General features: G+C 37.0%; 1 protein-coding gene across 8 annotated transcripts in view; it reads right to left on the bottom strand.

Annotated features, from left to right (window-relative positions):
- Positions 1-12,139, bottom strand: part of LRRC49 (leucine rich repeat containing 49) — a 127,366-nt gene that overhangs the window by 71,756 nt on the left and 43,471 nt on the right. For all 8 annotated transcript variants that reach the window (XM_082383572.1, XM_082383566.1, XM_082383567.1 and 5 more), the window contains one exon: positions 11,999-12,060. In XM_082383572.1, coding sequence (XP_082239698.1) covers positions 11,999-12,060 — 62 coding nt within the window. The remainder of the gene's footprint in view (positions 1-11,998; positions 12,061-12,139) is intronic.

Here is a 12,139-nt window from a genome sequence, read left to right as displayed (position 1 = left end):
CAATGTAAACAACTATGAAACTGGACAAAATATTAGACGCAAGCACTGAACAACAGACAGGATAGAGCTGTGATCACTGGAGAAGAGAAACACATGAAGGCCACTTTAGTCTTGCTTTCTGCCTGGAGGCACTTTCCAGATCACAGCACAGAGAAGGAGAGTCAAAAAGGAACAGAGGTCTCACCGGGTGGATGAAACAGAGGTCAGAGTTTGGGTCTGCTGGGGCTGCTGGAATTTGAGGTGGGGGGTAGTGGAGAATAAGGAGTTGTGTAGAGAAGAGACTCCAGAAATCTGCATAGAAGTCTTTCAAGTATTTGGCTGAATATTAAGATGTACCAACACAGGGTGGCTCCGGGAAGCCTACCAAAATACAACTATTAAGGGGCCATGAGATAAAAAGTGTACCCACAAGCCACACAGAGCTGGGAGACATTGGAGTTCCAACCAGACATAGTAAAGAGACCACAGTGAACACACAGTGAATACAGTTGAGGTCCCAGAAATGCTTTGCCTTAGCTGTTGGGCTGCTCTATATTGGGCAATGTTAAGATGTGCGTATTTCTGCATGGGCAGGGCTTTCTGAGCAAAGAAAATTGGCACCTGGGTTAAAAGTGATTGCATAGGTAGAGACCTCTGGAATGACATAGAACTTTATCTCCCAGAACTAAGCAGTTACATTCTAAAGGGTATTTGACCAAGAAGCCTTCCCCATCTCTCTCTCTCTCTCTGTGTCTCTGTCTCTCTCTCTCCTTCTCCAGAGGGGAAGAGGTGAAGCTGTGCAAGCATCTCCTATATAAGCTCCAAAACTAATAATTTTGGGTTCCTCTGATGTGCTAGAAACTCCCCACCCTGTACATGTACGTGACATCTGCCCCATCACATAACCCTTTGGGGAAAAATGGAGCATGGGAAACCAGTGCAAAGATATTCTGCAGGTATTAATCAGTCTGCCTTTGATGTAGAAACCTTGTGTTTACTGTCAGGAAAAAATAAATATAGATACAAAGCTTATTTCTCTACTTGTAGAATAAGATTACTTTAGACCTACCCTAAAAAAGCCTAAAACTAAGCCTCAACAGCATCAACCTGATTATCCAGTAGTTTAACTACCTTACAGAACAAAACTCAACAATCTTTAAATTAAGACAACAAAACACAGAGTCTCAACAACATAATATCCACAATGCCAAGAATGCAATAAAAAATTGCCAGACACATGAGAAAGCAAGAAAACTTAATACATATATCAAAGAGGAAAAACAGGTCACTATAAAAATCCCAGATATGACAGATGTTGGAATGCTGGAATTAGTAGACAAGGACTTTAAAATGGCATATATTTATATTTATATACAAGAGGGCTATCTTATCTTTGCATTAGATAATTTAGAAACTACCTGAAGCACAGTCTCAGTTCTTCTCCAAGAACAACTTTGAATCTACTCAAATATTCAAAAAGTAACCCAATGAAATCTTAAATCACTGAAGAAAGCTTTCAGTCTGGAAGATCTTGTGACAGTTGTTTCTAATAACCCAACTCTACCATAAAATAATTTTAATTTAGTTTCCTTGTTTTATTTACTTCTTAGCATTTTATATCCCAGGGGACAGCCATGCTGAATTAGCTGCAAACTGAATCCTCAGACAACTAAATAAGATAACATGCTGAAAAGGGCTATTAAAAATTATCTATAAATATTGAAAAACATCAGCTTTAAACTTTGGTCTTATTTATTCATTAATTAAAATAATAATAATTACATGCCTACTACGTGCCAAATATGACAGATACTATGATTAAGTTATAACTGGATATACATCAAAACAGATATTATATATAGTACTGTAAGAGGTATGGTAGAGATAATAGAAAAAGAAAATAATTCTCCTTGTTTAGTGTTTGAATTGATTTATAAAGGATGAACAAAAGTTCCTCCAGTAGATCAAATTTGAAAGTTTTGTGGTTAGAAGTACATACTTGGGGTTTTGGCGTGATTGATTTTAACCTTGTTTTTTTTTCCTGAAATTAACTAACCAGTTTATTCAGTCCCTTCAGTATCTGTTCACTTACCTTTGTTTTATTTTTTTATTTTTTTAAACAACAGAAATTTATTATCTCACAGTTCTAGAGGCTAGAAGTCTGAAATCAAGGTATTGGCAGGGTTGCTTCTTTCTGAGGGCTGTGAGGGAAGCATCTGTTCTAGGCCTTTCTCTTTGACTTGTAGATAGCCATTTTTATGTTCACATGGCACTCTTCCTGTATACCTGCCTCCAAATTTCCCCTTTTTATAAGGATATCAGTCTTATTAGATTAGGGTCCAACCTAATGTCTTCCTATTAACTTGATTACCTCTGTAAAGACCATATCTTCAAATAAAGTCACATTCTGAGGTAATGGGGGTTAAGAGATCAACACAGGAATTTGGGTTGGGGTGGGGGAGTTGGGAGGTGGAATGGACGTAAATTAACCCATAACAGATATGTAAACTTTTTTTTTTTTAGAATTTCTGTTTCATGAGAACCGAATCACTTTGATGTATACCTGAAACTAACAATGTAAATCAACTATACTGCAATGAAAACAAAACATAACATAACAAGACAAAGACAAGAAGGGAATATTACAGTCACTTACCTTTGTTTTAAATGTTTATGTTCACTGTATTTGAGACTTTTATTGCAAAATACTTCAAACCCCTTTTGGAAGTATTTTCTACAAGTACAAGGAAGAGCACCAGTGGAAGTTACCTATATACGTTAAGTTTATTTCCAAATGCACTTTGGATTTAATCTACTTATACCTTGAATTTGTAGAACAAAACAAAAAGGAAATCATAAAACACACAATGGGGGCTTCCCTGGTGGCGCAGTGGTTGAGAATCTGCCTGCCAATGCAGGGGACACGGGTTCGAGCTCTGGTCTGGGAAGATCCCACAAGCCGTGGAGCGACTAGGCCCGTGAGCCACAATTGCTGAGTCTGCGCGTCTGGAGCCTGTGCTCCGTAACAAGAGAGGCCGCGACAGTGAGAGGCCCGTGCACAGCGATGAAGAGTGGCCCCCGCTTGCCGCAACTAGAGAAAGCCCTCGCACAGAAACGAAGACCCAACACAGCCATAACTAAATAAATAAATTAATTGAAAAAATTAAAAACAAACAAACAAACACACATTGGTCTCAATTTACCGTAATTGTGTTTCTGAACACCTAGAAACAATCTCCCAATATAACATATAATCATGAGTAATTTTAAGACTCAAAATTCCCCCTTAGTAATATGTACCAAAAATGTCTGCAACTTCTAGAACCTTCACATTAGTAAAACCCAAAAGGGACTTTGACACATCAGTGCCTTAAAATGTTAATTTACTGCCATGAATATCTACCAGCCTCTCAACTATGTATGTATGAACCCAGTATGAGCCTAGGTGTGCAAACAGCCTGCTCACAGGGTCTTAGTTTAATTTTAGTTCAAGAATCCTTCCTTTTAGAAAAACTCACACATACACACACAAGTAAATTACCCTTACATAAATGAAAAGGAAACTTTATGATTATAATAAGAATATCCAGAAAACTTCCTGTGAAGTTCCTTCATAATGATATAAATAAAATCCATAACAGCATTTGTATGAATTATTGTACCTACAGAATTAATGTTTTACATGACTACAGATACTGATAGAAAGAAAGATAATAAAATAGGCTTGTAATAACAATAAAAAGTAACTGCTACCCAATAGATTTTTCCTGCCTTTCTCTCCTTCAAAGATAACACAAAAGGAATAAAACAAATATGATAGAGGATCCCCAGTTTCCCCACAGCCTCGTACCTATTCCCTGCTTTCTTTCCTTTTTACTATCTACCACCCATGCCCTATAACTTTGACTCTTTAATAAACCACAAGGCTTGCAAAAACAGTCCTCAAAAAATACTGTTCTAATGATTATTGAGTCCTCAAGCAACAGGCATGAAAACAAGAATAATCCACAACCTCTAATGGAGGTTAAAGTTGAAAATTGCTTCGTATGGTAAACCACAAGATTACATACTCAACTTGCCAAATGTCCTATAAAAGCTCTGACCCTGCTGCAGTCAGTCACCTGGTTTTCAGGTGCTCCCTGACAACACCTCTGACTGAAGCCTTTAACCTTTTGTCATGTCACTTCAGTAATTTTCTCTTGACAGTAAATTCTATATTAAACTGAATAAACTAGAAGATATAAAGCAAATGTATTCTACACACTTTAAAATCCAGCTAACGCAAAACACTTTTAGATTTTATAACTGTACAAAATACTATAAGCATGTACAGGCATAGAAAGTTGTTGATTTCTAATGCTCATTCATCTACAGAACCTAATAGGATAATCTTACAATTTCAAATCTTACAGTTTTACTGTGTGAATAGCAGTAATGCTAGTTCCCTTAAATCAGAAAAAAACCTCCAATGTCTTCAATAATAAATACTGCCACTTGGCAAGAGTACACAGTATCACAGTATTCATATTCCATCTGCATAGTTAGTAGTCTAACAGGAGATCAGCAAACACCTAAAACTAACAGAAATAAAAAGTCATTTTGATCACAAAAATAAAACAAAGGCAGAGGAAATTAACTAATTAAATTAGTGTAGAAAAATTCAAAGCATTTGTATTAGAATGCAATGCACTACAGATAGCACAGTTATCTAACAAACTGAACGTCCTAAAAACAATGAAGAAAATGAAGTTGGTCCATTTTAAACATTTTTATGTCTTAGAATAATTTCTACTTTTGATCTCTAAAAGGAAAAGTTGCCTGTAATAACGTAATATTGGCATCAGGTATATAATAGAATTATATAAAAATTATTTTAGTAAAATTTCTATGTTTTAAATAAATTAAATTTAGATCAAATAATTACGTCAACTATGAGAATGATAAAACAAATTTATCGTACCTCAAAGTCTACTGTTCTGAAGTAGTAGAAAAAAATCTGTCATTAGTTGTGGAGACGTATCTTCTCACCTATTTTCCTTCTGAAAGAATTCAAAAGCTGCAGCTACGCTTGACCGTCAGCCACTAAGGGACTATGCCTTAGCATAGTCTGGGGGTTTTGCTCATGGTAAAGGAGTAAAACAGCAATGGATTAAAAAAAAAACAACTATTTTTAGAATTTACTCTTGTAGGTTCTCTTTAGATGAAGGTCATCATATTTAGAAAAATGCAATTAAATGTTTGTCTGAAGGTGAATCACATGTCAGCCATTAGGCAAACACCTCAAGAGAAGCTAAGTAGTTAAATGGATACTGATAATGAAATTTCCTCAATAAGTATGTAATCATTTCTCAAATTTAAAGCTCTTAGTAGGTGGTCAGAAAAGATTTGTCAATAGGTGATTTCCTGTGTTTTATTCAGTTAGCAAGAAGATTCCTATACTGCTGGTTACCTGTTAATTTTAGTCACAAAGGAAAAAAAATGAAGGTATTCTAACAGTTTGCTGGATACTAGAACTAAGGAAAATTAATTTCCTTCAAGCCAAAATGACATAGCAACACCGTCCTTCATCTCAACTATAGGACTACTTTATGAAACAACCTGAGTTCATAACAAATATCAATACATTCTGAAGGTCAGTGAAATAATTCACTCCTCAAAGTATCAGCTAGTACTAAAAGAGACAACTGCAAGGCAGTTAGACTTTCTCTGACTTGCCTAACATAGGTTCTTTCCTGAATATATAATTCATACAGAATGACTTACCACGTTGAAGTACAGTTTGAGAAAAATGCAAAGAAAATGACTTCCTGATAAAGGTAAAACAATGAACCATTTTCAGTAAAATTTTGAAAATAGCCTGGAGGATCATCTTGCCCTGTAATAAAGGAAAAGTCACACCCCAAAGCTTGTAGTTCACTGACCTTTAGTTATACTATAATTACTAAAAGAGATCATTAGACAACGTGTAAAAGCATTCCTTCCTCAAAAAAGAAAATGGAAACCTAGTTTAAAATTCTCCATGACATCATAAAGAGAAAGCAGAGTCCAAATACCATTGTCTTACTAGGGGAAGAAGGACGTATGAGAGGTCTACACTGGCAGGAAGGAGTACTGTTTAAAATTTCCAGTGCATAGTGATAAGAAGAAGCAATGATGTTTAGTGAACATCCATCATCTCATATTGATACAGAAATAAAGAAATAGAAATATATATACATTTTCCTTGTGATGAGAACCCTTAGGATTTACTCTCTTGACAACTTTCATATATAACATACAGCAGTGTTCCTTAGACTGTTGTACATTACATCCCTAGTACTTATTTATCTCATAACTGGAAGTTTGTACCTTTGACTGCCTTCATCCAATTCCTCCTCCTTCCACCCCCTGCCTCTGCTAAGCACCAATCTGATCTCTCTTCCTATGGGTTTGTTTGTCCATTTGTTTTTGAAGTATAAATGACCATATAAATGCTCTACTGCTGCAGATATTGCAGCTCCATATTGCCTGTACCCTGGGACTAAGCATATCCACGACCCTACCCTTAATACAACCACTGTCTAACAGGAAGGTTTAGTTTCTATAGATTTGCCTCATATCTAGAAGTTCTTGGCAAGATCCTTACTGGCAAATCAGTATATTGACCTGGAAGCCAGAAACAACTACCAAAATAATTTGGACTGCTTAAGCCTTTAAACCTCACACGCCCAGACATTAAGCAGTCCAAAAGACTTAGTAATGATAAGAAAGAGGGCCCTCCAAAACAAGACCACACAAAAAATCTTTCTATTTGAGGGATTAAATTCTTGTTACAAATTTTCAACAAAGAGCACATACATGCTAGATGTTGGAGAGACTATAGTGAGCAAAGCAGACATTCCTCTACCTTCGTCAAGTTTACAATCTAGCAGGGAGAATAATTTAAAATGAAGGTACAATTAATTATGAACACTGCAATAGTAGTAGAAATATAGGGAAGCTATGAAAGCATGTAGCAAGACCCCACAGTATTTTTTAAACTTTTTAAACCCAATCCATAGTGAGAAATATATTTACAATGTAACCCAGTTCCCAAATATCTACAGTAAAATAATACACACACACACACACACACACACACATGCATGCATAGATACACCCACGTATATTAAAACTGTAACTTTTTCATGAGACAGTGTTCACCCTTACAATGCATAACAAACTGATATTCTCTATTCTGTTTTTATTTTTCTGGTCTTGAACTAAAACTGACTAATCGACTTTAGGATCCTTGTATGGGTTCTGACTCAAAGTCTGAAAAACACAGACCAACGGTATTTTTAAGTCAGCTGCACGACTTGCTAAAGATACAAATTCCTGAGCCCCATCTAAAACTACTGAATTAGAATCCATGGAAGATGGGTCCCCGAGCACGGCATTTTAGCAGGCTCTCCAGATGATCCTTAGGCATATTAAAGTTTGAGAACCCTCGGTGTCATTTAACCTGAGATCTAAAGGATCCTCAGGTGTTATTCAGACAGACAGAGGATAGAAAAAATGTTATTGTCAGAAGGCACAGTAGATGCGAAGACTGAGTGGGCAAGGGGGGAGCATGATGTTTAAGGAAGTTCAGTGGAACAGGGCAAGTTCATAGGGCACTATGGGAAGACAATGAGGATGAAGAGGTAGTCATGGTTCATGCTGCCAGCTCCCTCTTCTAGTTGGTTCTATGCTGCCTCAAGGATCATATATGAGTATTCGTCCTTTAAAAGGAAGGAAAATTTTTACACATGCTATAACATGGATGAACTTTGAGGACATCATGCTAAGTGGCATGAGCCAGTCACAAAAAGACAAATACTGCATGATTCCACTTACATGAGGTACCTAGAGTAGTCAAATTCATAGAGACAGAAAGTAGAATGGTGGTTGCCAGGGGCTTGGGGAGGGGGGGATGGAGAATTATTGTTTAATGGGCATTACGTTGCAGTTTTGCAAGATGAAAAGAGTTCTGCGCAACAGAAGATTGGCTGCACAAGGATGTAACTGTATTTAACACCACTGCACTGTATACTTTAAAATGGTTAAGATGGTACTTTTATGAGTATTTTTACCACAATTCAAAAAAAGAATATATGAGACTAAGAGTCCTGAGCTGATACTTGACCTTGGCTAGTATTTGACTCCTTTCCCAATGATACTAACGTCCCCTCGGTTCTGGAAGCAATAGTAACCATTCCCTTTTAGGCAAGGAAGGCACTAGAATTATAAATGCATCTTCCTTTGTTTTAAAAAAAAGAAGCTCGTAAAAACTTTCTGCGTTGGAGAATGAAAGAAAAGAGAGACAGGAAAGAAGAATCAATTACAACTTAACCTTGTAATGAAGAGCAGAACTCTGCATTGCCTCTGTGGAAAACAGATGAAACACCCTGGGTTTTGGCTACAGATCATAAACTACCTCCTGAGCGTAGTACGTATTTATCCCTGAAAAATATTTTTGTCTAAAAGCTTTTCCTTGTGAAAGGAAATTTTACATAAAATAGTAATCTTTAAGTTAACAAATATTCTTATTTTGGGGTGCCATAACTCAGTGGTTCCCAAATCTAGCATCAAGCTGCACATCAGTATTCTCTGAGAAGCCTTAAAAAAATACAGCTCTCTGGCCCCACTCCAAATCTACTGGAGCAGGTTACCCAGCAGTGAACCAAGGACTATGTGTTTTTAAAGCTTCCAAGGATATTTTTATGTGTAGCCTATTTGGGGAAATCACTCAAAGTAAGGACAGTTATGAGAATGGCTGCCTGAGCACATGTTCTTACCTTTCTCCACCCTCTCAAAATCTCTTTGAAATGACTGAACATAAAAGTATGAAAAAAAAAAAGTATGAAAATATCCTTAGCAATACTAGAAAACCAGGAAGAGTTCCATCAGGAGACCAGAACACTAAGGAATTTCTGGAAGATATAAAGCAGATGGAATCAGTAAAACCTGAAATGAACAGGATCATTGTTAAGTAAATGTTGCCAGCAGAACCTCAGAATATTCCCTAGGATCAGAGGCAGAAAATGTTGCCAGCAGATGTGGGTCAGTTGTCCAGTAATTATCGGAGGGTTTGGTAACAATTTGCCAGCCTCTCACCCTCAAAGCAGCTGACTCCTGAATTGTCCCCAGGTTGAAAATGGTGAGAGAATAGGGCAGTGCTTTGGGTAAGTGCATCTGGGCCAAGACGTAAAAGGAGCACCCATTCCCAGAAGGCAAGTTTCTTGTGGACATCATAAAGGAAAGTCCAACTGGGTGGATATCCTTCCTCCTCCCTCCTATATCATCTGCAGACAGAGACCTTATAACTTGCATTCACAGTGATATTTCTAACCTATGTTGAGGAAACAAATTCATCCAGATTCTCATTTATAAATAAGAACTGCCATCCAAATAAGCATAGAACAAATGAACAAAAGAAAGATAGCATTTTTGTTTTGTTTAGTTTAAAAAACAAATACAGGTAACAGGAGAAAAAAATAAATTCTAGAAATTAAAAAAAACCTTTATCTCATTCGTAAAACAAGAATAAGCCATTAGAGAAAAAAATGCAGACTACTTGGAAATTAAGATCATGAGAGTCAAGAAAAACAAAACAAATCAAGCAGACAACAGCACCTCAGAAGAGCTGAATAATGAAATTAACATGTCTGAAGAATGAATTAGATATAACCAATTCTCTTGATTAGCCACAGAATATTTCTCTCAGGGTAATCATTATAAAATGTACTTTGGCAGGTCCCTCCAGCATTCCGTGAGCTGGAGGAAGACCTGAGGCTAGTATAGGGGTAGGGGAGCCGGAGGGCAAGCATCTCACTGCAGGTGCCCAGAGGGTGGACCTAGTGAGTCCACTCTGAGCCTTTTGCATCTACTTTGCCCAGGTTGTGCCCTTACCTGGAATGTCCAAGTACCCTTCACTTTACTAAGGGTAAAGTGAGCTTTAGAGCTCAGCCCAGGGACCATCTCCTTCTAGGAAGGCTTCCTTTACTTCCCTTCCCCACAGTGATTTACATTTTCTAGTATCTCTGCGTATTACCACGACTAAGTTTAACTCACTGTATTATAATTACCTATTCGTGTCTCTGTCTTCCTCATGCTCTGAGGGATATTTTGACCAGAGGCACTGGTTCTATTCAGATACATAGATGTGGATATATGTCATTCATTCTCTAAATATATCTTGCATGCCTACTAGTAGAACTAAATGAACTGTTCTAGTATCTGCAGGAAAACATACAAAAATGGTTCTGTCCACCAAGGCCATGGTCAACCTACCATTAAATATAGGTACCTATTTATCCCAAGTTGAAGCTCTCTGAATGCAGTAGGGTGCCATCACATTTTGGAACTTTCTGAATTTCCACCAGGTAATGGACCTGCAAGAAGTCCATTTATGGACCATTTATGCAAATGGACCTCTAAGAATCCAACAACTTGGTCAAAACCAAAAAGCCCTACTATGTAACAGTCAATACATTTTTGTCTCCCCAAAATGGATATACTGTTGGATATTTTCATTTGCTGGATGATATTTGAGAGTTATCCAGAGAAAGTCCTAAAAGGTACTTTTACCTTTACACTGCTATTTCTACTCTTCTTATATGTTATTCCTGGGTCACTGAACTATAAAATTAGGCAACTGTACCATGCCAGGACTATAGCAGGACACTCGGGACATGAGGACACCATAATTATCACTACAGATCATCTACTTTCCCAGCTATCTGAGATATTTGTGCCTTAAGTAAAGCTCACGGAAATGTTTTCAAGGCTTGCACTCTCCAATTTCTCCTCCCAGATCCAATATATTCTCTATACCATCTCCCGGGCCATAGGCATCAACAGGAACAGAGCAGAAAATGTACTTGACCTCAGAAGCAGATCACCTGGAAGCACTAGAGGAGGGTAAAGGGCTAAGCCTATGTAGAAACACAAAGAAAGCAATCAGTAAGAAAATGAAAGCCCTGGAACAGCCTTCAACCTAAATTGAAGAGAATATTAAAAGTTTTTCAGAAAACTTTAGAAGAGTAATAAGAGAATAATTATGGGTATTTCCTTTGAAACAACGCCTATATGCAAAATTCACCATCCAGACTTAATCTCTACCTTTTAGAGATATAGTACAGGGATGTGGGGTTAACACAGGAAAAAGATGCAAACAGAAAATGTGCAAAAGCTCAACTGGTTTTTAATAATCAGAAACATAGACCTAGAGCTCAGGAAAAGATGTGCTCTCAACACTTTTATACTTAGTTCTGACCCTCCTATAAAAGTAGGTTCAGAGAACAGTCTTGAAGTGAAACTAAAGAACTGAAGGGCAAGGGGGAAGGAGGAGAAGGAGAGAATTAGGGAAGGGTAGCTACTCCTTCTGCATTGAAAAGTCTGACTGACCGTCTCAGCTCCAGTTCTGAAATCTTCCATGTTGACACTGAATGATGTATCATCACAATAGAAAGGATGATATGCTTCAAATCTTTAGAAAACAAAACTTATACATTTATATATTCTAATATACAGTCTTCTAGCTGCATTAGTTCTCTAAGTAGGGACACCAAGTTAGAAGTTATGGCCTAATATGCAAGTGGCTTAGCGACAAATATAGCCTGCTATGTCAAAATTGCTTAGTAGCTACACAGATTGTAGATGATAATTTATGAAAGAAATTCTAATTCAACTGACTAGTGCAGTTAAGTGTCAAACAAAGGACAGCAAAATATATGTTGAAATTTCCACGTACATGTTTTACAAAGGAACAACTCTAAAGTAAAATTATAAAAAACACATGTTACACTAATTTCATCATTTTAGCATCAGAGTCACTAATATATACAAGAGCTTTGTTTTTCCACAAAGAACTTTGTCACAGACAGCCCTATCATTTTCCAACATAAAATCTTACATGCCAATAGATTACTCCAAGGTATTTACAATCTTAATTTAAAGCACTAGAACCCACACAGTCAAGTTATTAATAAATGACAAGTTGGGAGTTTCCACTTACGTAGATATATTGTTGAAGCTGAGAAACAGACGTTGGAGGCAGGGCAAATTATCCACATCTCTCTAGAAGGAAACAGAAAGTAAAAATTTACCAGCTGAAAGAAGAAAAATATTAAAAAATGTCTCCTTGCTCAGCTGTTGA

The sequence above is a fragment of the Balaenoptera borealis genome (genome assembly GCF_965194805.1).
Source record: "Balaenoptera borealis genome assembly, chromosome: 3".
In the NCBI taxonomy this organism is placed as follows: domain Eukaryota; kingdom Metazoa; phylum Chordata; class Mammalia; order Artiodactyla; family Balaenopteridae; genus Balaenoptera; species Balaenoptera borealis.
The sequence above is the reverse complement of the archived record's forward strand: the minus strand, read 5'-3'. Positions and strand labels throughout refer to the sequence as shown.